Source organism: Buteo buteo, chromosome 4 (genome assembly GCF_964188355.1).
Source record: "Buteo buteo chromosome 4, bButBut1.hap1.1, whole genome shotgun sequence".
Lineage (NCBI taxonomy): Eukaryota > Metazoa > Chordata > Aves > Accipitriformes > Accipitridae > Buteo > Buteo buteo.
This window is the reverse complement of record NC_134174.1, coordinates 60,635,976-60,663,927: the sequence shown is the minus strand read 5'-3', so window position 1 is coordinate 60,663,927 and position 27,952 is coordinate 60,635,976. Positions and strand designations below refer to the sequence as shown.

Here is a 27,952-nt window from a genome sequence, read left to right as displayed (position 1 = left end):
TCAGGTGGTGTTGAGCTCTTTTTTCCTAATGTATTCAGAAAAAGAGCAACTAAATTGCAAGTTGACAGAAGGCTCAGTGTTGATTGCATATCGGTTTTTTGGCCTGATCCTGTGAACTTACCTTGTGAATCACACAGTGAGCCCAGTGGTGAACACTTCAGAAGGCAGCAGGAACCTGCATTACACCGTGCTGTGTATAGGCAAGCAATTATATTCCTGACTGCTAGGGGAACCTGCTTAACAAATCAAGCTATAGAAAATGGGAACTACCTGGTGGAGCAAGCAGAATGAAAGAAAAAAAAGGCTCTGAATTTCACTTCTGAGGCTGCTGTGTTCAAGTGATTGATTTTTACATTAAACTTACTCCGTTAACTCTTAAAATCCCCCACCCACCTACACACATGCATTCAACTTCATGCCAGGGGTGTGGGAACCAGTTTTTCCTACAGTGTTGGCGAACTGGAGTGCTTGCTGCTTTGTGGAGTTAACACTAGTTATGGCATATCTGAGATAGTAAGAGACTTTCCTGTGCAGGCACAGCAAGGAACCCAAATTCAGAGCATGCACAGCCGCTACTTTTATGTAAAGCTGCAAGCAGGCTGGCCATGAGGCCCTGGGAGGCAGGTGCAGGCAGTCTAGCAGTTCTGCTTTCCTGTGTGCATATGCACATTCTACAGATGTTGGCACTTCTTTCATAAAATGTGGGTGATTTTACAGCTGCATCTGAAGCACTTAAGCCTTTTGTTACAAGAGTGGGTTCCTCAGGGATGGTCTAATGAGAATCTAAGTAGATGTACCATTCCCTCCCACAGTGGTTGGAGGTAATGAGACTGCCATCCTAGAAAGTGTAAAGGAGAGTCATTTGTCAGTACTAGTAGGAGTCATTACGGAGAGACTGCACAGGAACCCTAGGAAATACAGCCAATGGAGACATTCATAAAGCAACATGTGCAGGGTTATACCACGCTAATTGCCTGCCTGGTACTGTATGCATTGTACAACATTACGAGTTCTCTCTAAACAAAATATCTATGTACAGATACAAGATGAGCAAGCATATATTTATGGGTGTGAGCATACTTAGTTGTGTCTAGTTGAGATAGAGAGGGGGCTATAAGAAGGATTTCTTCCCTGTATTTGTAGTGGTGGTGATAGAGGCATTGTAAATTGAACACATCCACATTTTGACTACAGGAGTTCCCAACAGGTAAAATGTATTTGTGACTCCTCTGTTGTGACAAGTCCACAGGTCAATAAATCCCTTTTGATTCTTCCCTTTCATTGAATATGCTAATTGCTAATGGAAGCAGAAAGGCAGAATGACACGTCTTTATAAAGGCTATAAATTTTAGAATTAACTATATCTTGAGGCCATCTCAATATTGATGTTTTTTTCCCTATAAAACAATGATTTTGCTGAAAAGTAACTTATGGTTTCTCAATAGAAGCAAAAGACATAAGTAAAATCAGCTTAACTAAGTTAGGTGTTTCACCATCACAGTATCTCAAAGGCTGGACAAGTAGAACTCAATATTGGAATTGCCAAGTAAAGGACCATAGATTGAGATATGACAATATTGTTTTAAATAATTGTTCATACTGCTTTTCAGAGTTAGTAAACCTAGCAATTACTGTTACCTGGCCAGAAGCTCAGCATTACTGTACGCAAAATAAAAAAACATCATCAACTCATGTAGCTGAAAGAACATCATGTCATTTAGGGCTGAACTATCCAAGTGGTAAATGAATTTTGCACATGCATTCTTCTGGACAAATTTTTTACAGCCAAGCCCCCTGAACTGTGCATGTAATTTTTAAAACGTGTATGCAGATGGATTAACTTGTGTACTGGCAGAGGCCTCTGTGGCACATCTCTCTCAGTGAGGTTTGTACAGAGCTTTTTGTTTTTTCTCCCTTTTGGTGCCTTTTAGATTGACAGATGACCATTCAAGTAAAAGAGGAACTTTTGTGTAAAGACAACTTCCTTTTTCCTTCCCCCTCAGCCTACCTCCACCCCTCTGCCCCAAATATATAAATAAGAAGCGTGCTGAGTCCAAGGCTTTGGGTCCTCTAATGGGACATAGGAAACCTGCAGCTGAAAGGAGGCCTGCAGTTTCTTTTTTGTTGTGTTTTATAGCCCTCCTGTACTTGTGTCATCCCTGTCTTCCCATTTTTTTCCCTTACTCTGTTAATCAGCTTTTCTAGGGTTTTTTAAGCCATTGTGCATACCTGAAAAATGGAAGGGGTTTGATGCTCCCCTACTTCTCACCATTGTGGTCACCCACACCCATGTAAAATAAGCACCCATGTGGATGGTTTTTGCTTGCATGAGTTTGCACTAGTGTGAAGAATGGCACAGAGTAAAAGGCAGCAACATTATTTTATGGTACACACAGAGTCATGTGTTTGGATATCTGGCTGTTAAGCCTTGATACTTGGGGATCAACCAGCATGATTCTGCAACAACCCTCTTGCCCTGACAGACATGGGAACTTTCAGGGCTGTTGGATTGCTGTGGTGGATTGTTAGGAGGCAAAGAAATAGTCCTAGTAAGAGCGATCCTACAAATGGAACAAACGGTGTGCGCAAAATGGAACTTAAGTTTTTAGACATTAGATTCAGATTTGCTAAATCAGCAGTGGTGAAGTATTGTCACCAGAGCCAAATTTGGCATTGACAGAGATTTGGGGTGGCATCAACGATATGGGCTCAGCCACCAGATGGGCTGCATTACTTTACAAATGACTTTGCCATATCAAAAATTTCCTACCAGAGAGCTAAACCAATGAAAGAGTGTAAGGAACAGTTTTGCCTTTTGATATGGACCAAGTGACCTACCAGCTGTTTTCCATCTCTAGCTTCTGTATGCTTTTGGTTTAGGGAACTGTAGTAACTGCCAGCATCTGCTTCTATCTGCTTGGGAGTTGGTTTCATTTTGGATTTGCGTATCAACTGCTATACTTTGTGTCTGCAACTTTTAACTTCAAATATGAGTCTCCGTACTAAATCATTGCCAAGTAACCTTCCATTCTTCTTTTCCACGCTGCCCATCTAATCACCAGCTACGAGCACACAGCTCCTGCCTGCATGCCGTCAGAATGAGTCTGAGCTGCTCAAACCTCAACTCCAGCCTGAACATGAATTTTTGTCTCTGCAGGAATATCAGGGGAAAAAAAAGTCACCAGGGCTACCAGTTCTCGTTATTGTTTGTATTTATATTTTTGGTTCAACTTCTTTTCTCCCTGGACGTTTTGATTCCACCAGTTTTGTTTGGGTTTGATTGGGCTTGCTTTTTTTTATTGCTCTCCCTCTTCTCATTTTGTTTTCTCCATTCTTTCATTGGAGGCAATGAGCCGTCCAGCGGTCGGAACTCCCCTGTCCCCTATCGGCCCGACAGCCGCCCTCTCACTCCAACTTACGCTCAGGCCCCTAAACATTTCCATGTTCCAGGTAGGAGCTGGCACTGTATGTGTCTCGGTGTCCTGTCACAGTGTAGAATGTAGCCTTTGTAACTTCTGTCTTGTCTCCATTGTTTCACGCTGTTTACCATGGGGTGCACCCTCAGGGTTTGGAACTGTTCCTGGGCTTGCTGAGAGGAGTAGTGCATTAAGAAATGGGGGGGGGGGGGGGATGTCACTGTGATTTTTACCTATTCTGTTGTTCAGGTATTTCACTGTTAGAATGCCTTGGTTTTCAGGGTCTGTTGGTGGCCTGTGAGCTGGATATTAGCTATGCAGGGCTTGATTTTTCTCCCAGTTGCACCAGCTGAGCACCAGCATAACTGCTAACTTTGGAGGAGTTGGTTTTGAGTCACATGCGGAAAAGAGTTGACCAGTGAGCCACTACATATGTTTTTCATTCAGATTGTTGTAACTTGTTTCAGTCTTGAACCCAACAGTTCTAGTTTAGTGTTTCCTTTTTTTTTTAAAGCAGATGAGGATGTTTCTTTACTTGTTTTGTGCAATGGCTTGGTGTCCTCAGAGAGACCTGCAGATCCACAAGGATATGTATGCCTTAGGATGCCTTTTCTATAAAGGGCAGGCTTTGTTTTGAAGTGAGCTGCACAGTTCTTCCAGCCTCTGAGAAGATCATCTGTCTTGGATTTTGATGGGATGAGGGTAGGGTTTGTCCCTAGCGTTGTGGACATGCATCTTCTAACTGCATCAGTGCTAGCTGAAAGCTTATTGTACCCAGTTATTCTTCAGGTCCCCTTCAGTCTAGTATCCCTTCACACTGCCAGAGGTTACTGCTCTTCCTCCTTTCCTCAGATCTGGCAGATAAACTGTTTGTGGGAAATTCCCTTTAAATAAGTGTGACCTGGCTTGGCTAAAGTAGGCTGTTTTAACTGCTTAAGCTAACCTGGCTCACTTTGACTTGCGTAAGCTAAAGCTCACTTACTTGCATGAATAGCTCTGAGTAATAATCTCTAGCATGGTGGGAGAGCTGTCCTCTTCAGCTGGCGCAGTGCAGCCACAGAAGGAGCTGTGTTCCTGTCCTCCTCAGAGCTTTCTGGTGTAGATGTGCGCAGAAGTACTGCATGACTACCCTTGCAATGTTTATACCTGTTTGCTGGTCAAGTAACCATAACAGATCGCTAACAAGACACCTCACTGTCTTTGTGTGCAATGAATTTGCCTGTTTAGTCAAGGATGTAGGGTTCTGCAGAGTAAGATTTGCCTCTGTTTCAATAGAGTTTTAAAGTTAGCTTTCCTTAATGCCAAAGGCTAAGTTGTCTCCTGTAGCACTTTAATTGGATCTGTGATAACAGCATGTATTTCTAAAATACTTTTTCATCTTTCATTCTAATATAACTGGAAACTTTTTTCAGGCAGTATGAAGTAGCAAAATGGGTTTCTGACATAAATTTTCTAGTTCCCAGTAGCTCATTTTGGTCTTCTAATAAGATTTCGACAGATTTTTGCACTGTAGCACTGATTTTGGATTAACTTTTGTATTTGTAGCTGTGCCGAATACGTGAAGAGTTGGGCCTGGGTGGGAGGACAGTTTAGAACAAACTGGTTCCTGTTTTAGATTATTATTTGTAAAAATATGGTATCTTTAGATATGTTGTAGATTTACTGCATTAGAGTTCTGGGAAGTGCTTTTATTCTGATTTACATTGATAATGTGCAACGTGGTAGGCCTTACAGAAAAAAATTACAAAAAAGAAATAAAATCTATCCTTGTGGTTTGAGAATTAGTAGTCTGTTAGTTAACAGTGCACAAAGCATCCCTTCGACTCACTGAAGTATAGCTGTTGTTGACTGTTCCAAGCAGTGTATTAGGCAGCCATTTTGTTCTCTGGATTTTTAAGTTAATTGTAGGCTCACTGCATTCTCCTCTGCTCAATCCAGCCAATCAGATGGAAAGAAAATTGAGCTGTTATGACTGAAGCACAATTTTCCACAAAAGTTATTTGGGGTAGTTTTCCCCAAATGGCTTGTATCTTCACCATTGAAATGTCTTGCTTGTTTGCATTTCGTCTCTAACTTTTATCCCACTGATAATCTTCTGAATGTTTAAAATTAATGGTTCATGACTTGGATGCATCCACATGTTACAGAATCAGCTCCAAAGGACTTCATACCACATGTCTTTGACTTTTCACTTGTTCTTATGTTTTCTTTTCTTTAAGCAATCTGATTTTGTATAATACTAGAAATAGCTTTCTGGCTTTTTCTTGTGCTACATGCTTGATTTGGTCTGTCTGTTGTTTTAGTGTTGGAGTAATCTTTTATCTACAACTGAAGTAGTTTTCATATTCCCATTTTTCTGTTTCTCAATTTCACAGATCAAGGTGTCAACATTTACAGAAAACCACCCATCTACAAACAACATGGTAAATGATCTTTCCCATCTTCTTTCAAAACTGGAGTGTCAACTAAATTAAAAGGCATGCAGACTAGTGAAAAGCATTCAGTTTTTACTTTGTAAGCATAAAAAATTAGTAGTCCAAGCTTGAAACAGCTGTTATTGCATGTCCTGCTGAGTGTTTATGTTTTAAAGCATGTTGTTTCATTTGGATCATATGGTTTAAATCTTGGCCATGTTGATATTAATGGCAAAATTGCCATTAACTGGGATTTTCCTGTCTCTTTAGCATTATGATGCCTTCCTGTATTTCACTTCTTTAAGTTTATGTTTTCAGAATACAGGTATCCATCATGATCAATGTTAAAATGGATTAACAACAGACTGTTCTCTGACAGGGACTTCATGGAATATCCTTATTTTAAACAGACAAAGTACAATAATTTATTTTAACAGCAAAGATGGAGATGTTATTATCAGACTGGAATTCCAAATGTACCTGTGGCTTTAAATAAGAATCTTTAATTGTTGAAGATAATACAGGTGACTTACCACTGGCAGGGCTAATTTGATTCTCAAGCCCTGTGATACAGCTCAGGTAGTACGCTGTACTTGTTCTTCCAGGTGTTAGGATTCTGAGTTGGACAGTAGTGTTAGTGCTTTAATCTTTTTGGTGTAGACGTCGTTATAGCAAGTCTGAAATGACAGTGATGGCAGAAGCCCACTGCCTCGGCAGTCTTCAGTACTGCAGAGCAAGGTCCCCCTTATAACAGAGGGTGTTCACTCTTCCCTTCTGCTGTGAACAGAAAACTTTGAATAGGAGATGATTTTTATGTAATGGGGTGAAAGAAGGATGACTGCTTTTTAAGGACTGAGTTTGCATCCCTTTGCAGACCCTTTATCCAATTAAATGTATTTAGGGTTAAGTTGCAAATTAGCAGTACTACAGGGTTTAGATGAAGGGTTGGCTGAGAGCCACTGAGCTGAGCTGATTAGGAAAGCCCAGGAAGTCCATTCTCTAGTCAGGAACAAGCATTGCAAATAACACTGCTGTGGTATTATGTCAGGGTTTTTTCCTCTTTTTTTTATAAGTTTCAAACCATATGCTAATTTTGGGAAAAGTCTTAACATTATTTTTGTTTATTTTTATGGTTTTAATGTATCTCCTCACCTCCCATTAACATGTGAATGTTTAACCACTGACATCACCAATTCTAATACGTAAGTACTGTTTGAAGTCATGCTTTTGTAAACTCTGACCAGCTTCCTCCATACCTGCAATTATGCTTAGAGATTCCCAGTCATAAAATGCTCAGAATTGCCAATAATACCTAATACTGATGTTCCTAAACTACCCTGAACATGTTGGATGAACAGCACAGTGCTTCACTTTATTAACAGAAGTCTTTCTGTTTAAAAAAAAAGGGGGAAAAAAAGTCCAGAATCCTTCCTTCTGATCCAGTAGCTTCATATAAGAGAAGGTGATCTGAGCTAGCAGTTTGCAGATAAGAGGTAGTTACAGCTAGTTTTAATGTAAATTGAATCCTATTGGGGTTTTTTGTTTGTTTGTTTGTTTTTTTATGTCAAGAAGTGAAAGCCATAATGCATATCCTCACATGCTTTTAAGAGACTTTGGCTTAGACTGGAATCTTAAGTGGATGCCCCACTGATGAGATATTTTATTGGTGAGGTTCATTTCATTGCAAGTGCCTTTCCCTGCCAAGTTGATCTGAATGGAGTTTAGTATTTATTAATAAATTCACATCTGCTTTTACTACTACTGCATGCTAATAAGCAAGGGCATGCAGCAGAAAAAATCCACTGGTTAAATAAATATATTTGTTTCAGATTTATTTTTTTGTTTGTTTTGCAGCTTTTCACAGAAACATAGGACATAATTAGCATCAGTAGAGTTAAAATTAGTGCTGTTCCTTTGACACATTTGTTTTCTTGCCCTAGAGGGAAGGCAGATCAGTACATATATCTGGTTTCATCTCCATTAATAATCAGCTGTCCTTAGGAGATATTGGCAAATACTGCTAGACTGAATTTTCTCACTCTTGCCTAATCATTCTAACACTGTGCAACCCTAGTAAAATCCAAAGCTGATTTGAGGTTATTTTGGGGGTGGGGATGAGGGAAGATAGGAGGGTTTGATTCCAATCTATTGGCAAGAGAAAGACATTACTTTCCTTCAAACTGCAATTAGAAAAGCAAAACATGAAAATGTTTGCTTTTGAAAATTAACTTCTTGTAAAGTCTAAAATTTTGCCAAAATAAGGACAACCTTTATATTGGTACAGATTATTACATAGCTAAGTTCCCTGATTGCCATCTAGATGCAGCTGCTTTGGCAGCACAGAGCAAGTCCTCCGAGGATATCATCAAGTCCTCCAAGTTCCCAGCAGCTCATGCACCAGCACCCAACGAGATACCAAAGATTGAGACGGACCACTGGCCAGGTCCTCCTTCCCTTGCGGCCATAGGTATGCAAAAAAAAAAATGATACAAGCGATGCGGCTTAAAAGATACTGGTAACCAAAGTAGATAATACTGGAGCTGTAAAAATGGGTAGTGAAGATTGTGTCCACTCCAGGTGTTTACCACAAAGTGCAGTTCTTCTGGTGAGACCTCTGAGTGTCTGTGAATTTAAAACTCTTGAATAGCGCTGAGTATAAGAGGTTTTGCTAAAGGACTGATCACACTGATACTAACCCACAGACAAATTATGTGAACTGCCATGCAGTAGCTTAAAAAACGTGGTGTGTCACACAAGCCTGACTTCTTTCAGTCATTGTCTATTTAATCCTTTAGTCCTAAACTAATAGCAAATATTCCACAGAAAATATGATTGCTTCCAACAAGAAGCAATGACTGAAGTGGAACAATTAATGGACTAAAAAAGTCCTGATTTTCAGAGTTACTTTTTGTACAGACTGTATTTTTCTTCTGTGTTGTAGCACTACAGGTGTCTTATTTTCTTTTCTTTAAATCATGTGCATCATCATTTTAAAATTTTTTTTGGTTTTGTACTTTTTTCTCTCTGTTAATTTTTATTGACCCCTATAGCATAAAATAAGCTATCTAACCTAGTTCCTTTATGAAGTCATGTCTGAAACACTGAACGTGTTGCCTGTTTCAGGTTTCTCTGAAGGAGTGTATGGTTTTCATCGCAATGGGATTTTCGTAGAAGTGCTAAGAGAGGAGACAGAGGGTGGGAAAGCTCAATGACCAATTGAAGGGGCTGCTTATGCAGCGACAATGTTTTGAAGATGTCCTTTATATAGGATTGCAAGCTGACAAACATTACAGTCATGGTGATAACATCTGCATACTTGAAAGTCTCCTGACAATGCTTGTGTTAACTACAGCATTATTATGTTGTATGTCTGAGGTAGAGCCTTTGTTGGAAATTTTGGCTCTCAACTCAGTCTCTAGGCAGTGTATGACAACTTTTAATTGTTTCCAGTAAAACTACTTTGTATATTGGCTATCAAGTGATTTTGTTAGAGAAACTAAACAGGACTGGTTGGACACTATAAAGATAAAAATGTGCTCATGGAAGTATTTTATTCAGAAATAAGAAGGTATCATACAAGATTGATCTCTAAAAAACAAACCCACAAGCCCCAGGTTTTTCGGCTTCTTGTCTGATTTTGAGTGTTATATTTTGCTTACAGAGCTAGAATGAGCTCAACTGTCAAAAAAAAAAAAGAGTATTACTGCCGCTGTATTGAAAAGTCTTGCAAAAGCCTGAGACACCAAAAAAAAAATTTAAATACAAATAATTTCTCCATAACCTTTTGTCTCTCTCCATATTAGCATCAATTTAACACTGCTGTACAAAACATTTAATTGATGTAAACCTTTCTGATACTTTAGTTGCACAATTTAGTTTTCATTCAAATAAAACACTCAGTTTGTCTAGCATAGGGTTGGTGAATAACTATATCAGGATATAGCCTGTGCGGAAAAAAATACAACTGCTGTCTAAATGCTTGCAGCAATATCATATTCTGTGCACTCATGGAAGTGTCCTGGTGTCCAAATTGGACTATTTCTTAAGAATATTCAAGAAAATAAAGATTATTGAATAAAAAGTAAGGAACTAAAATGTAGAACACCTGTGTCTTAATTAACTCAACTTTTTCCAATGGATCAAATCAGTTTGCTTCATTTTAGACTAAAAATAAGGCCTTGTTTATTCCAAATATGAGTGCCCATTTAGGAGATTAATGTAGTTTAATTTTCCATTTGAAATATTAATTCGGATTTACTTTTCTGAGTTTAGATAGAAGTACAAATGTAAATCAGACTTTATGTTTCCAGTCACTGATACAGTTACGGGTGCCATTAAACCCCATGGTTCCAGAACTAGCGATCTGAGCTCCTTTTTTCTATTACATTGATTCATGTCTATTGTGTCCAGGACTGTTTCTTGGTTTGGAACTCACGTGCGGTTTAACTTCTTAATGTTATAAGAAGCCTGATAGCCATAGGGCAGGCTATCTGAGTGAGTTTTATTAAGAGTGAGTTTTGAAAAAGTCTTTTGAGTCTGTAAGAGAATACTGCTTTGTTTATACAGTAAATCAAACTGACCAGTACTTTGAACTAGCATTGAAATCTTCAAGCTGCAGTTGAACTGATACACAAAGCTCTCTCTGTACTGTGATTTTATGGAAGCAGGAGCTGACATGAGACGCAGATCAAGTGGAAGAGAGGAAGATGATGAGGAGCTACAGAGACGCCGGCAGCTGCAGGAGGAGCAGCTCATGAAGGTGGTTATAAGCTTGTCTTCATGCCATTTCTGAACACCACCCAAAAAGTGCCCCTTTGTTTTCTGCAAGCAATTTCTACTAATGCCCTGATCAGCTTTATTTTATTGATATAATTTTTTTAATTGCCATTTAATAGCTCAACTCTGGTCTGGGACAACTGATATTGAAAGAAGAGATGGAAAAAGAGAGTCGCGATAGGTCAGCCCTTTCTGCCAGTCGTTACGATTCTCCAGGTAATACATGTAGGGCAATAAAGCTAATAATGAACAGTGGATAATGAACACCACATATACACATATCAAGCGGTCTCCCAGAAGAGACCACTGGGAAGACTGCTTCATATGTGTATGTGTGGTATTCTCCCCTCAAAGAGTGGCCTAATTTATTAGCTGGGTTTGGTGACAGGAGGAGTGTTGTGGTTGTTTTTTAATTAGAAGAAATATGAGGTTGAGAATTTTCAGGCAATTTTGAGGAGAGAGATTTTTCTAATATAGATAAGCAGTGAGGTAAAATATTCAGTGACTATCACATCACACACATGCTAACAGGCTGGGTTATTAAATTACAATAACACGTTTTGCTTAAACTGGTGGTTCCTATCACTGTTTAATCTCTCCTCCCAGGGACAGAAAATCAGCAACATTTACCAATGGGGCTGCATATTCCAAACACAGCTAGTGTTTCGGCCTTGGCTGACATTTTGATTGGGTGTATTCTGTTCCAGAGCAAAAGCACAAAAGTCAACTTTGGTTAATTGGTGGCTCAGATTCTTGGCCTCATTGCAGATTTTGATATACATCTGTGGCCTTCTCGGATCTCCAGAGAATGGTTTGGGGGTTTTATTTCACTGTCTTCATCCACCTGCCATTGTAGCACAGCAACTGTACTTTGAGCCAAGAAGGGACAAGATGAGTCTCTTTGGAGTCATCCACTGGAGTAGCTGCCAAACAAACTAAGATTTCCTTGTGTTCCCTGTTGCATAAGTGTGTTGCCTCTATTTATGGTCTTGGAGAGAATGTCTGTGGCTCACCCTAACTATATGTAATTCAGCTGGAGTCTACCTGCTCAACTCAGAGCTTATGATTTTTTTTTATTAACCTTAGCACAGGTTGGAGAACTCCTTTATTGGAGATGTGTCCATCCCTCTTTGCAGTTGTAATCAGTGCAGTCACCAGTTGCCTTTTGTGGAATCAGTGGTACCTTTCCCAAAGCTGCTTATTGCTGGCAACATCAGTGCCTCAAGTTCTACATTCCATGCCCTTCTGTCATAAAAATAACATTTAAAAAACCAAAAATTGCATTCCTATGTGGAGGATCTTGTCAGAAGGAGCTGTATTAACTCTAGAGGTGCTATTGATCATTATGCTGACAATCCTTCTATTTATACATCTTTTTATCTGTATTTGAAAACACACCCTTGACATTCCCACGTTGTCTTTGTCTTGCTCATGCAATGTCTGAGGTCGGTGCAAATACGAAGTTGAATGCCCCTACATACCTTATTTCATTTTCATTTCAGATGAAAGCAGGGGTCACAGAGCTCTGTTGAATCATACCATGTTCTCAGAAGTGTCACATGTGCAGGATAACTATAATTTTGGATCAGAATGCCAAATTCTCAAACTTGTTTGAATTCACTCAGCACTGCCCATTCTGATCATTCTCCTGTTGAAGTCAGTACCAAAACATCTGTCAATTACAGTGTTACAGGACTAAAACTAATAGCCTTTTCTCCTTTGTAGAAAAAATAGCAAACTGAAACAGGTGAATACAGAGAGGATGTAGTACGCTAGTGATATGTATCTTGGCTTGTGCTGCAGCAGAAGCTGGGAGCATGAGTCCGATAATAGTTGCAGTAGAAAAAATAGAAAGGAAATTCATGAAAGGTTCAGAGGGTATAATGATACATAAACCACGTGTGCCACTTATGAGAGTGGAATTGAATGGACGTGCATGGGAGACTTAACAGGGAACCTATCCAGTCAAATACTGCTGATCTTAGATTCTCCTTGTCCTTTACCTTGGTCCCATTATAAGATGCACAGCAATACTTTATCTAACTAAGGACTAAAAAGTTATTTTGCTCTTTTTTCTGATCCTTGAGTGTTACTTTCAACTCAGTGGAGACCACTTCGGTTTTGAGCCTGGCAAAATCACAGTGTCCTTTCTTGATGACCTACCACCATGGCATGATAAAGCTGCATGTAACTTTCAGAATGTGTGGAAGGTTGTGATGTGTTTGGGGCTGAGATGTTAGTTTCTTAAAGTCAGTGTGTCTTAGTTGGTTATGTATATGCTTAGTTCTTTTAATTGTGTTTTTTATGCCAGTTGATTCCTCAAATGTTATTCTTTTTGAGTTTTCATGGGATGTTTCCAGTAAAAGATTTTTCCCTTCCTCATTCAACAGCACATGCTTCAGCCTCCAAAACCTCTTCTCTCCCTGGCTATGGAAAAAATGGACTTCACAGGGTAAGGAGATGGTGATTTTGAAAAGCAAAAGTGGATTTAATTATCCATGGTATTTATTTCCATATTAACTGTATTGGATTTTTAGTTTGATCAAGGTTTTTTATAAGACCATCTGAAGTCAGACAAAACTTAATTTCCCTTCCCACAAACTATGTTGTTAAAAAGGCAAGAAAGCAATGCAAGAAACATTGTGAAAATTGAGGGGGAAATAAAAGGCTTAAAGGAATTTATTTCTCCCCATATACCAACCTGCTTGTGAAGTCATGAAATGTGAATTTATGTGCATGTACCTCTTTTCCTGTTACAGCCGGTGTCTACAGATTTTGGTCAGTACAACAGCTATGGGGATGTGAGTGGTGGTGTTAGAGGTAAGGCTAACTTTACCTAAAAGAGGAGCCTTTTTAGATGCCACTTCATTGCTGAACATGTTTGATTATTTCTGCTGGTTTATTTCAAGGTTGTGGATGTGATTGCTTTGCATTTTCTCAGTACATTGTAGCTTCCTCTGGTAAACTCAACAATTAACTCAAACTCTGCAAATACCTATTAAAAAGTTTGGGTTTATTTTGATAAATCTGCTATGTGGAGCTGATCCTTGTTTATGCCAAGGGAGTCCTTTAGCATTGGTGCACATGGAAAGCAGGTAACGTGTATATTATCAGGAATATGTACTGAGTTCTGTTGTGGTGTTTACTTTCTCTGAAAATTACCATCCACTGCACAGTCTGAAAGAATGTGCCACAGTGAATAAAGGAGGATAATGCCTTCCAATCCCTGTTGCTGCTCATGATTTTCATTATGACTTTGAACTAGGTATCAGTCATTGCCTAATAAAAACTGACAATTAATATTTATGAAAGTTATGAAACTTTGAGAGTTAGTGTTTTGAAATGGTTTGAGCTGAGAGAGAGGGAGGCTAGTTATCACCAAAGTGCGATTGATCCTGATCATCTTAGATACCTATGATCAGGCATCTTCTGTTGCTGCTTGTGTCTCTTTATAGGCTGTGAAGGAATCTAGACAGCTACCTGATGGAGGGGTTAGGTGAGGTGAACCCTGCTCTACACATTTGAAATTTAGTTGACTATTTAATCACTTGATTGTGGTTTTGTTTTTCTTAATATTTCAAAAGTGACTTGATTTTCCTGAATGAGAAGCCTGCTCGAAATGAAAAGGGCTGCAATATTTGGAGCATTTGACTCTTTACAAAGTCCAAAAGTAGGAAGGTTGCTGGCCTTAGAGAATTGGGTGGGATTTTGAAAAGATCAGGTGAACCAGAAGACACAAGGATTATCTGGTAGATTGTGACAGATTCCTGTTCTTCCACACTCTAAAACTGATGAGACTTCTCTTTTGCTTTTCAGATTTCCAGGTAGAGTACAGATTTTCATCAATCAACTGACAACAGAACTAAAAGCATCTACTTTTCTTCTTGAAGTCTGAATTTCTGCTGCAGGGAAGGGTTTCTTAAGACAATAGCTTTGATTTTCCTGCATGTTTAAGCGTAACCACCAATGTAGATTCTTATCAACAAAAAAACAGGCACAGCCTCAGATTCTTCCTTGTTACCTCCCCAGAGCTGGGTTGAGACAGTTCACACCAGTTCTGTGACTTGCTCTGTAAAATCCACTGTCTGTTGATACATGAGTTATCTGTAATAGTCCTCTCTGGACAGCTGAGGGTGGGTTGATTTCCAGCCTCTCATACCGACCCCAGAGACATAAAGTCTCTTCTGGAGGCAATTTTCTTCCATACCAGGAGCCTTAAACTCCTCATTTTTACTCTGAAATTTGCTCTCCAGACAAGATGGCTGATCAATAGTTTTCTACAGTGCTGCCATTACAGATGAGCCAGTAAGAGGTGTGCTTTCAAATAGAAACCCTTTTATTCCAAATCCTGTCTGCAGGGCTTTTTCCAGAATAATTTGAGTCTGGATGGCTCCTCAGCACAATCACAATATAAAATGGCAATTTAAGAAAGGATTTAATTGTTTGGGTAATTTTGTTAATGGTGTATCAAAATCATGATGATTGGAAAGAGAATAACATTGTGGGAGGAGAGAGGAGTTGTCCATGTATTGTGCTCAAAATGTTCTATCATTAGGAACAGTACCTGTGTCAAAACAGCACCTTTTTACCCTATGCCTGTTTGTGGTCATAGTAAAAATGTCCCGTTGTAGAGACAAAAAAAAAGTATCTCAGCTGATACAGTAAGTGACAGGAAGGAAAGCCCAGAGGTGTTAAGAGTGCTTTGTATGCTCTTGGGTGGGATCTGAATTAATACTTCTGAGTATTTGTCCAGAGAAGAACCCTACTTAGTCACTGGGGTGGGAAAGGGCCCACCACTCTCTTGGGGTCCAGAGGTCTACCTGGGAAGTGATGTTGGTAGGCTCAGTGGGGAGCTGTCACTAGCCTTAGCAGTGATAGAAGACTGTGGTGGCAGAGAGGATCGAAGGATCCCTCCGCATGCCTCACAGAAGTAGTGAACAGTAGCCATGGCAATGATCTATATGATAAGACTAAATATTAAGGCTTGAAGGAAGTCTTAGAGCGAAGTCACCTTTGTTTTCACCACTACTTGAGTGCCTTTACCCTCTGTGTGTGTAACCTGTGTGTCTGATGTATACCTGTATCTGATGCAGTCCCTTCCGGATGGTCATGTCCCTGGAATGAGAATGGACAGAGGAGTATCTATGCCTAACATGTTGGAGCCAAAGGCAAGTGCAGATGTTATTCACTTTCCTTCAAGACAGTGAAGATTTGACTGTGAAATGCAGATAAAATATGGGAAATATCTTAGTTCCCCTGTTTTTCTTTACCTCACCTCAGTCCCTGCTCCTTCTGTGCCAAACCTCTCCTTTTGTTCTGGACTTTGCCTGTTACAGATGTCAGTACTCAGGGAGGCTGAGGGCAGTCCAGGTGTGCTTCTTGGGTTAAGGAGGCTTTTCTAGAGACAAAATGAAAATACTGCAGATGCTCAACAGCTAGTTCTCTGCCAGGCTTTCACTAGCCAAAACAGGAGGCCAAACTTGATGGGACGGTCTCAGATCTGTCAGGCTGGAAAAGTGATGCAGAATATTGTGGCTCACAACATGCTGTTGAGGCTGTCTTAATTTAAAAATTAATGAAGTACATGGATCTTTGTTACAAATTTGAAGTTAGATACCTACATGTCTGTCTGGATCTGTTCTTTAGCTCTCAGCGCTGTTAGCCTGACACCTTTCAATAATGTTGAATTCCCTATATAAGAAATTCTTCAGGAGATTTATTGGAAAAAGAGGCAATGTCAGCTGAGTATAATTTAAGATATAAATTAAAATGGGTTTGCAGCTATGTCTTGAGATGTCTAAGTCAAATATGAACATAGTATATAGAGGGGATTCAAGCAGGGCTGTGTTTTAAATCTGATAACTTTCTCTATTGCTGGTGAACCTTCCAAGAAATCATGATTTTGCCAAAGTTACAAAGATCAGCATTTCTGCACTTAAGTGAGGAGCTCGTTTTGCAAACCAGATTACTACTTGTGCTTCCGAGTCACCTCCAGACAAACTGTACAAAGCAATAACCCTAGCTTTATGAGCTGAGACCCCAGTACAATATATATTAACAAGTGTTTTTATATATTATATACATAAGACCTTGGGGACATCCTCAACTCCTGAGATACTACTTTTTATTCCAAATAATTTCTTTTTCAGTGCAATAGAAATTCTTAAAGCCACTACTGCTGCTGCTGCACCTGGTGATTTGGAGTGTTATTTTGGGTGACAAATTCTGTCAGTATTACTAGTGATAAAATTTATGGGAATTTTCCTGAGACAATAGGTCACTTTCAGTTGATGTTTATAAGGGTGATGCCAGACCTTCAGCATGTGTGAATTGGCAGTATTTTTATTCATGTCAATGGTCCAACACCAACTTAAACCTGATAAAGTAAAAGAAGCCAACTCAAAGTCAGCATGAAACACGTGAAAATCGGTAAACTTAAGAATGACCAAATCTTACCAAACAGTTCTCCAGAAAGGACAGAATTTGTGCATCCTGCCACCCCAGATTGAGACATGCCTTGTTGTGAATATCTAAATATAAAATGTACTTATGACCATAGATTTTGACTTAAATTCTGCCTGTTTAAATATGAAAAGTTACATTTTAGTTTCCTATAATGCTGTATATGGTAGCCATTTCCAGTATCAAACATAAACAATGTAATTCAAAGTATAGGCTTAATTGTACAATTGTGACAATGTCAGAATCTCCTAAGAATCTTATCTTACAATTGGTATGTAAGCACACGTTATTTAAATCATTATTACTTACAATAAACTCAGTGGTGTGTTCATTGATGCCTGAATCTTATTTATTATATTTCTGAAAAGTTCATTGGGATAATTGTTGACAATGCAATGAGCTTAATTGCCTAGTACTGCACAAAAGTTGATTAGGTTCAATTTCATCTGATGTTAAAACAGTTGAATTAGTAGCATTTGATAATAGCTCAGCTATCTCTTGCGGAGAGTTTTGGTGTCTCGCTCTTGTTCCCAGTGGGCAAGTAAAACAAGACCCATAAATAACAGTAAAGGCTGAGCCAATTGCCACTGAAGTCTGCAGAAAAACTTCATTGACTTCAGTAGGGGTTGGACAAGGACCTCACTGGGAATGCTGTTTTCCTACTCGGCAGAGACATGCAATGAGAAGGGCTACAGAGGGGCTCTACCAGAACATGAGCTCTCCTAAGCCATTCCAGGCATTTATGGAGGTGTCTGCCCAAGGAAAAAAGTCCTAAACCAGAGTTTTATTTGCCAGGGATGATTACAGAAACTGATTTTACGGCACATGGTTTTCTGAAATCCTTTCTAAGCAGCATTGTTTCTGTTGGATTAGACTGATTTGAGACCCACTGACAGTAAACGTTTTACTTCAAACAAAGAACCTGTACACGTAAAACAAAAGTAAAATCATTTATGCTTTCAGGAATAGATTATTGGCCAATAACTGATATGTTTAAGTTCTGGACATTCTTTGCAATGTTAAGGGAAATCAAGGGAAACGTTAATGGGAAATGTGCTAAAGGCATGCTTTTCTGAAGCAGATGAAGGTGCATAAGAAAAATATGTCTACAAAAGTATCTCCTTTAATCTATGTATGTATGGCACAGCCAGCAAGCACAGTGGGCAGTTGTTTTAATTTTTTAAGTATCCAAAGAGGCAAAGAAAATCATGCAATGACTTCTGTTGAATGCCATAGCCCACACGAATTAATATCTTGCTTATTTGGAGTTGCTGCCTTTTTTAATGTACTTCCATCTATTTCATCTTTTAAAAGTCCACTAAATGTCTGTTTCCTTAGAGCTGTTCACACTTTGGCAACCATCAGTTAGACCAGTAAGTGACAAATACATTTACCTTAATAAACTTACACATTGATGGATGAGAAAGTATATTGACTAGAGAGGACTCTGTCTGACCAAAGCCAGCTGATGTAGTATATACACCATAAAAATCAGCGGAATGGGCAAGGACATAGTGGCTCTACAATATGAGACAGTTTGATACTGAACAAGTTCTAGCTATGTCCAGATTGGCTTGTCTTTTGTGCAACTTTAGGAAAAAAAGAAAAGAAAAAAAAGCTGTTATTTCCTTTGAAAAAGAAAACAATGTTTGTGTGGTTATGAAAATGAGAGACATTTTGTTCTTTCTGCTTTAGAATATAAATACATCTCTTTCTTCCCCTTTTATACATTGTTAACAGATTTTTCCATATGAAATGCTCATGGTGACCAACAGAGGGCGAAATAAAATACTAAAAGATGTAGACAGAACCAGGCTTGAGGTAAGAGAAGCAAGTTCCTAAATGCTCTTTCCTGCTGAAGTTGTTTGTTGTTGCACACTTGAAAACTCAGACACTGAAGTGTGGGTCCTTGTTAGACTGGGAAGATTTCTCAGCACTAAGCAGGGAAAGAGGAGTCAGACAGGGGGAGGAAGCAGCCGCATCTCCACAAACAGTGCTGGGCCAGGAGTCCGACATCTCTGTCTCCCTGCTTATGGACTGAGCTTCTCACAACCCCCTTATGTTTTCAAGCAATTAATTATATACTTGTGAATTTGTTAAAAAGCCCAAAATTGGGGAAATGCTTTGTAGTCATAGGATCCATGTTGGAATGGAGCAATACTTTCTTTCATCTTGGATCATCTCTTAGCTAAGAGTCAGTGTCAGCCATCCTGGAGGATCAAAAGTCTAACTTTCTTTAACTCATCCATGAGTCCTATGAGTTAGTTAGACTGGCTGATATCCAAAAAAACGAGGATTTAAATCTCTGCCAACAGATAAAAATTGTTTGCAGCTTTGTGGATCAGAAAAATTAAGCAGCCCAGTGGAAGTCTGGGGATGTTTAAGTCATTTGTAGTTAGTTAATCTTCTGTGGAGGTGAGTGGAAGGGGCCACAAAAATTTGGTTAAGTGACCATTTATGCACATTTTATGCACTAGTAGATACGTGATCACTAATCAGAATTCGACGGTGTGTTACATTAGTGCCACAGGGACACACTTTCCCCATCCAGCGCACTCTAAAGTGGCTGAACAAGAAGTAACTTGTGCACAAGACAGCACCAAAAAATGTTTCATTGGCAGTAGAGAAATGTGCTGGACAGTTAGTCTGGCTAGACATCTTCCTTCTCAAAACTTTAAATATAGCGTGTCAACCTGCAGCCCCTCTGCAAAGCTCTCCTGAAACCCAGTGGCTGTTTGAACTTCCAGAGGTGAATAGCCTAAAGCCTGGGACAGGGGCGTGCAGGAGCTGGTTTTGTTCTCTGGTCTATCACTGCTTGTTGGGTGACTTCAGACAAATCATTTTTCTGTCTCTTGCTTATTCAGCAACTGAAATAGTTCTTCTGATTTCCTTTGCAAACTTCTCAGACTGAACAAATTGCAAAATTTTATTGATTCGTTGAGCACAAGAGTTCATGAGGACTTGGATATGGGTATTGCCAAAGCAGCATTATTTCCTGCAATGGCTCTTACACAGTGATAGTGACATGAAATCCCTAAGGCACTCCTATCTCCTGTTGTGTGTCTTTAGCTTTGACTGACCATTGCCTTTTCTCCTTTTTTTTTTTTTTCCCTTCCCCCCCTTTTTTTTTTGTTTTAAAGCGTCACTTAGCACCTGAAGTTTTTCAAGAAATATTTGGCATGACGATACAGGAGTTTGACAAGTTACCTCTCTGGAGACGCAACGACATGAAGAAAAAAGCAAAACTCTTTTAATCTCCCTTTAAACAAACCAACAAAAAATGATATTGTATCATACAGTCCAAACTATTTGGAAGCAACTACTTATCCACCAAAAAGGGAAAATCACATAATGGCACCTCTGTACACAGCAATTGAACAAGATGAACATTTGCCCTCCTGGAACATAGGGAGAAAATATCTGGGCTCAGAAACAACAATGATAGTTTTCAGAGGTGTCGACCTGTTACATGATATTATACAAGATAGGAAACTGTTCTGTTCTTCTCGCTCAATGATATTCCCTTTACTTCTCTCCACAATATGATGGACTTTATTGCTAGAGCCAGGAAGTGCCCTTAGGATGCCTTGTAGACTAAAGTAGTTGTAACCGCTCCAAGAACTGGAAAAGAATATATATATATATATAAAAATATATATATATATGTATGTGTGTTTGCGTGTGTGCGCACATGTATTTATAACTATCCATCTATCTATGTGTGTGCTTGTATGTATGTGTATATATGTGTATATATATGGAGAGGAAGATAGATGCTCTGTAGTGAAGGAGAAGCCCTTTGTAACTTATCGACATGGTCACGTTAGGTCTTTCACGCAACTGTTTCTTAATTGGCACTCTTTTGAAATGGCATCTTCTTCGTGTGATACAATCTGCAAATGTGGGCACTCTGCTCACTTACAGTACATACCAGTTGAATTTCTGGAAAATGGATTCCTTGTATATATTTGCTAGGATATAGGAAGTGAATTGCTGTGTGTTGTCAGTCTTCCCTCTTCCACACTTTCTGCTTGAATTAATAAGGCTGGAGCTTAACCAGTCCTTTGAATAATTTAAGATCACTTAAGTAATGGGAATGGTGGAGAAGAGTCAGTTTTCTTGTAATTCAGTCCAGGAGTTGGGTGGATGGGGGTGGGAGTGACAGAGTGAGAAAATGCTTTTTAAGTGTGCCCTGGTTCGCACCCAGAGATTTCGGGACAGACTCCCTGCTAGTAATTACTAGTACAGCTCATCAGACTGCAGTGGAGTCGTAGGATTTTACATCAGCAGGGAATATGGTTCTCTGCAAGCTAATACACAAATTCATCCCTCTTGGGGAGGAATCTTTATGAATTAAAAGGTACCATCAAGGTGCCATGCTCTGCCAATAGAGGCTTTTTGATTAAATTGCAGTTGCTGTTGTCAATATGGCACAGTGCATGGGGCCAAGCACTCTTTTTAGTTAATGTAGTTTTTCACTTGTGCTTGGAATAGAGGGCACAGGCTTTTTTTTTTTTTTCCCCTCTTTTGAAGTGTCAAAGCTCCAGCCTTGGTTATTTTTATTTCCCTTTGTGCCTGACTTGGTTTTTGAAGACAGAATAATCATGCAAGACAGTTTCTGAGCTGCATTGAACTCCTTATTGCTTTCAGTCTTCTTCCAATATGCTGCAGCTTAAAAAAACTGCCTGTATATACCTTAACTGCTTCTGGGCAAGTCCTATACAGAGGAGGACATGAGCACCAAAGTAATTGAATGAATTCATTGCGGCTGCAAGGTCAGCTTTTTCTCTTCCTTGGTGCTTAACTGCCAATGTATACTGCACTAATGAGCCTGTCTCCTGATATGGGAGAGGGTCATTTAGGTTCTGTGTCTGTCAAAGAATATCAAGGTTTCATTTTTAATGCAGAAACTTTTGGCACTGGAGACATCGGAACCTTTGTATTTTCTGTTATATGAGACATTGGTGTTAAAATCTGGAAGTCAGGAAGGGGAAACAGTCCCGTGTAGTTGTGAGATTCAGTACGACTGTGTTGAGCTCTCTAGATCACCAAATGGCATTTCACCATGAAATGTGCAGGACAGCCCAAATCCTGCCTCTTCTTTACTGGTTTAGGAAGTCCTGTTGCAACAGATCACTGTGGTTCCTTTGATAAAATCTGAGTTGAAAATTCAGTATATAAGAGACAGATACAGGGGGTCAGCACCTGCTCCATGTCCCTAGACATAAGGGAATGGTGAGTCTATGGGACAAGCTGGAGAATATGCTACTGTGCAGATACAGCATCACGGTTCCCACTGAACAGAAGAAGCCCTCAGTGAACACTGTGACACACTCAGTTGTGAGTAAGCTCTCTGGACTTTACTGAGATTGCAGCGAGGATCAGTTCAACATGTTTTCCTTCATTTTTCAGAACAAGCATCTGAAAGGGTTTTAGAGAAACACTGAGAAGTAAATGAGAATGTTAGGGGCACTGGCAGTTTGAGATGCATTTTTAAGTGACTGCTGAAACCAAATCCATACAACAAAAGAACAGCAGTGTTTTACAGTCACAGGCTTTGAGAATGCTGGAGTCTCAGAAATTCAGTGTTTGTCACCTGCAAGGTGTGGCTTAACTTTGAGATGGCTTAACTGAGTTTTAATGCACTTAAATACTAAAATTCTCCAAATTTTGCCAGCCCACATCCTACAGACAGTACTGTGCTTCTGCCTCTCAAACATAGTAGGCATCACGGATCTTTTAGCCCAAGTCACCTTGACAATAAGCCTTTCTGATCTGAAGACTTGCTCTCTCAAGGATGTGAGCTGCCAGTCTGCGTTTTTCTGTCCCCATCTCTAGATCACTGTTGAACTTCTCACAGCATATATGGATACACTACCCAGTCATTTCAGAAATGACTAAGCCAGGTTGTTTTCTCTCCTCTCTCTCCTCTCCAAAAGAAAAAAAGAAAGAAAAAAAAAGTAAAAAAAAAAAACCAACAAACAAACCAAAACTCAACCTCCTAGCCTGTGAAGAATGACAGGGTAATTTGCATCTGCTTCATCAACTGAGAATTTAAAACTGCAATTGTGGCTTGGGAAGGAATGAAGAGAAGCCAGTTTAGATGCTGCAGAAACAATTAATCTCTAACTGGATTTTTGGGCCACTGCTGGTTCACATCTCACTGGAGTGGAACATACTCAGTTCACAGCCCTCTGCACTAGATTTAATACTGCATTATTTCTGATTAAGAACATGAAGGGTTTTTTGAGCTTCAATTTCATGCCTATAGTTAATTCCCCTTAATTGTCCCAACCATCTACATGTAGACACACCCGAAGAGATCGCCTGTCCATAAAAACCATGCTGCATCCAGCCACAGGGTGTGTGTGTTTTCTGCAGTGGGCTGTTAGCCATTGTCACTGCAACATTTTTCTTTCATCTGGTCTTCCCACCTAATAAAACCAGAAATGTAGCCCCAGGGAGAATTTTCTGTGTAAGCAATGAATCATTTTCCTAGTTCTCTATCGAGTAGCACTTTCTTGGGCAGTTCTTTGTAATTCTCTTCAGTATACCCTTGAGACATGTTAGGGGTTGGACTAGATGATCTTTAAAGGTCCTTTCCAACCCAAACCATTCTGTGATTCTATGAATATGCCTTAAGTACATGCTTACATTCTTCTATCTCCTGCAAAGCATTTGAGCTTCTGATAAAGTCCCATCAAACTCAGTGCTGTCAACAGAACGTCATTGCTAAGAGGACTGAGAACTGATTGCTTTTGTCTTGGTTTTTCCCCCTTTTCTGCTTTAGGAGTGATGTAAGAGCAAAGACCTGTCAAAACATTGCAAAATAACCACACGTGTAAAATGGGATTATGTACACATGCAGGTTCTCAAACACAGGTGCACATGTATCACGCACACTCCCCATTTGGAGTTGAGATACTATGTGAGTAGTTAACCTGGAATTTCGAAATAGTATGTAATGTTGAATAGATAGTGGTCCATTAAGCTAGAAAGGTTGTCACTTCCATCTGTGCTTGTATCTGTGGGGCTTGTGGATACCTGAGATGTACTGAGTGTGCAAAAGGCAGGGTCAGTTTCCCACATCATGGAAGTGCCAGGTTGGCCACAAGTGATATCATTTAAAAGGCCTCCTCAGGTGTATGTGACCATTTGCAGCACCCATCCCTGGCACTGCTTAGATGGAAGGGTAATACCCTGTGCAGTAGTTTTCATATTAACAGGGAATCCAGAGATCTGACTTACTCGGTTTTGTGCCCGCTCCAGATACTGGTCTGATAACTTCCATATGAACAAGTAGAGGACTGTTCTGTGTTACAGTGGGAACAGCTGGCCATACCCTCTATACCCGTGCCTTAACTTAGCATAAGCTCCAGCCTACCGCGAATCAGAAGTTGAAATAAATATGTTGTTCATCATCTCTGACGATAGTAGAATTAAGCCAACTTGAAGAGCAGATTTGGAAATTACTAAACTCTCCGCTATTTCTCAATGAAGCAACGTGATCTATTGTGGCCTCAGTTCAGGAACAGCATCTCAACTCTGCCAGTGTCCTATCCCAGACCTGCTAAACTTTCTGTACAACTAGAAGAGTTAAGTTCTTGTGAAGTTTGCTCACAGAATTTCTTTTTTTTTTTTCTTTAATTGTTTATTATCATCTTATGCTGGTGTCATTTAAGACAGGTTTTAGAGGCATCTCAGAAACATAATTGTTTTCAGTTTGGTAAGTAGCCTTTCATTAAATATGGCTTGTGATGCATTATGGACATAGCTGCAGTGTGCTGTGAAAGGTTAGACTAGGAGAACAGTAAGTTTCTTAATAGCTGTATGTGGGACAAGATAGCTCTGTGGCTCCAGTAGTGCTTTTATTTCTGTCAAGACAGATGTCATCTCTCCTTACAAAGTCCTATAGTCCTAAGTCTGTAGGCCTTGCACTGAAGTGCTTGCTGCCCTTTCCCTGTTGCAATTGGGAAATCCTTTCTCAGCCGTGTAGTTCAGAGGTCCTCCTGTTCAGGGGAGGTCATGAGGAGTCTCTTTTGTAAAAGTTTGTTATGGTGAAATTAGACACATTTTAAAGTGAAATGCCTTTCTGCAAGCCATGCTTCTCCTGGTCAGGTAATATCAATGGATGGAGAAGGATTAAGTTCTGGGAAGGAGGAGGGCTGGCATACGCTCATTTCTCCAGCGTTTGCCAGGGTGGTGTTTAGCAGACTTAGAGGAAAATGCGGGCATGAGCCTGCGGTTCCTATGTCAGACTGTGGGGAAGTCAAGTCTAGAGCCCATGGCTAACGAGCATCTATACTGACGTTAATGGTATGAAGCTGTTATAACAAGTGACAGAAAAATTAACTCCCAACCCAGTAAAAATACAAACATCCTCTAAACTCCTCTTATGACTTATGAATGACTTATCTTGGCTCACCCTGACTTAGGAGGAGATCTTGGCATATTTGGGCCGTGGCCTCGTAGAGCAGACTAAATGGAAACCGGCCTTTCTCCCACTCCACGATTCATTGCTTTCCTTCCAAATGTGTTTGTGGAGGAGGATGTCCACATCCTGGAAGTTACCCATGGCAGTGAAAAATACCAGTCAATGATAATGATGATGCAATAGAACCCGTGCAGGAAACAGGAAAATCAACTAATCTGTCCTGAAAAGCCACTCATCTTTCCATGTCAGAGAGACACTTAGGGCTTGACTCCACAGCCCCCTTCCCCATTCGGTTAGCCCCAGGTCATGGTCCAGTTCATGCCCTGTCAAACTTTTTGGCCCTGTCAACACACCTGCTAGAGTCCAGCGTAGTCTTCAGGGTAGATGCATAGCAAGGGCTGGTCTTGACAGTATGTGGTATGTTTTTACCCCATTGCTACGTAACGAAGATCTAGAGAGAGCTACTGAGCACTGTGATAGTAGTACAATGCGCCTTTCTCTTTTAATGTAGAAACACCCTTATCACTGTGGGTTGCAGGACTGCTCTGGCTGGTGAGTTTTGCCTTGTGATTTCTCCCACACACCTTTTTTGTGCTTAATAAAATAAGAAACAAAAAATCTATCACAACACAAAGATACAGAGTTTTTAGTCAGACAACTCTGCTGGCAAGAGCTATGTCATGCCCGCATTTGGCAGGGAGAGAATAAGTATTATTAATTTTAATGTAAGCATCAGTGCAGGAAGTGGGAATGTAATTGGCCATTAATGTTGTTTGCCTGTATGCAAAATGAATTATTTGTTGCCCAAAGGGCTTCCAGCAGGGAAATAAGATTTCTGCTAATGATTTCCTAAAAAATGCTTGTCCATGTGAAGAGATAATACTTCCACGTGCATTGCAGTCTTTCTTTTGAGGTAGAAAGACGTGACTGAAGGCAAACAGTAACCTGTTTTGTCAGGATCACCACAGTTAATACAAGTGTTGCTCCCAGGACTTACAAAGCTGAGTCCCATGGGACTTGCTCCTAGGCATTAGGAAATGAAGCATTTCAAGCAGCAGAAGCAGCTACGGGAATTCCAGCGGTGCCTTACCAGGCTGAGTCTCTAGCTCCCTTAGGCGCTTTGACAGGTCCCACTGGACACTTGCCTGGGCTCTTGTCACTGAACACCCTCCAGAAAGCACTTCCCTCCAAATGCAAAACACTGCAATCAGTGGAGCCTCTCACTGACATCTGCACGCTTTGGAGCAGGCTCTTTCTCAGCTGGCTAGCCCAGGTAAGTCTCTGACTGCTGTGTATGCCCACAGCCAGGAGCTCTGTATTGCATTACCAGATCAGTCCTGTCCAAGCAGTGCAGCTTGGTGGTTGCTGACAACTCTTCCTGTAAGGGGGCCTTACAGCTGGGGTCTGGTTTTTTTTTAAGCTTTGGAAACCGAAACTAATTTTTCAAAGGTATATTTCCCTTTAAATCAGTAGATTTTGGCAATAGGATTTTTTATTTTATTTTTCTTTTCTCCTCCCTCCACATGTTACAAACCAGCGTTTTGGGGAGGTGTCCCTGTGTTTTCCATTCATCTGTGAGACAGCTCTCTTTCTGAGTCTCTGTAAAAGTGAATCAATGTCTTGTCTGTACAGTAAGTCTGCTTGTAAGCATAATGAAAAGTTGAGCTGGGTTGCTGTTCTGTACAATTAGTGTTTCCACTGTCATACCGCAAACAGCACATATTGCACTTCTGTGCCACTGTAATCTGCATCACTGTTGTATTCAAGTCAATGAATAAAGTTTGGAGCTTTATTCTTAATTGCTGGATTCATGTTGCCTCATTTATTTGGCTTTTTTTTCATCTTGCAGAGTTATATCAAAGTCCTCTTACAAAACAGGATGTGCTCTGAAGAAGGAGAGAGGTGAGATAATGAATTACCACAGCAGGACAGATGAACAGTTACACAGCTTCAGTGAAATTATCACAGAAGGTTTGAAAATGGTCACAAGGCTTCTTGTAACTTTGTCACTAAAAATAGATATTCATAGAAACCATGTAGGAGCGTTAATTTTGTGTGGTCAGTTTGTGGTTTAAAAGGACCTGAGGTATCAGCAATGTCAGCTAGGACATGCTGTTACATCACCTTCACAGGCTAAATGGTTTCCTTTCTTTATCCTTGTGAGTTCAGCTAAAATTTTAGTCCCTGACTTGAAAACATATTTACATGCATAGTATTCAAGTTGGGTGTTTGCTTAATTACCTGGAACCTGCCCAGTCTTAGTCTGGGTGTAGAAGGTAGGGGACGATGCCACTCAAGGAAATAGGGCTATAAAACACCTATAAATGTGTTGAACGGCTGGGTCTCCAGCAGACCATAGTAGCAGCAGACCTAAGCACGCTGCACCTCAGAGGAATCTGTACCAATTCCTGTCAGTACCTCAGAAGAAAGACATGTCAAGGGACTTCACT

The 27,952-nt window shown here is 40.0% G+C and overlaps 1 protein-coding gene across 8 annotated transcripts in view; it reads left to right on the top strand.

Annotated features, from left to right (window-relative positions):
• ABLIM1 (actin binding LIM protein 1) overlaps nt 1-27,301 on the top strand; it is a 209,576-nt gene extending 182,275 nt beyond the window's left edge. For 5 of the 8 annotated variants that reach the window (XM_075026461.1, XM_075026462.1, XM_075026466.1 and 2 more), the window contains 8 exons: nt 3,346-3,450; nt 5,792-5,839; nt 8,151-8,297; nt 10,498-10,589; nt 10,726-10,822; nt 12,997-13,058; nt 13,366-13,426; nt 14,423-17,403. In XM_075026461.1, the coding sequence (XP_074882562.1) occupies nt 3,346-3,450; nt 5,792-5,839; nt 8,151-8,297; nt 10,498-10,589; nt 10,726-10,822; nt 12,997-13,058; nt 13,366-13,426; nt 14,423-14,460 (650 nt within the window). In that variant the 3' untranslated portion in view covers nt 14,461-17,403. Of the gene's footprint in view, nt 1-3,345; nt 3,451-5,791; nt 5,840-8,150; nt 8,298-10,497; nt 10,590-10,725; nt 10,823-12,996; nt 13,059-13,365; nt 13,427-14,422; nt 17,404-18,808; nt 18,890-20,208 lie in introns of those variants that run through there. The other 3 variants (XM_075026467.1, XM_075026459.1, XM_075026463.1) reach the window with 3 other exon arrangements.
• The last annotated feature ends 651 nt before the right edge of the window (nt 27,302-27,952 follow it).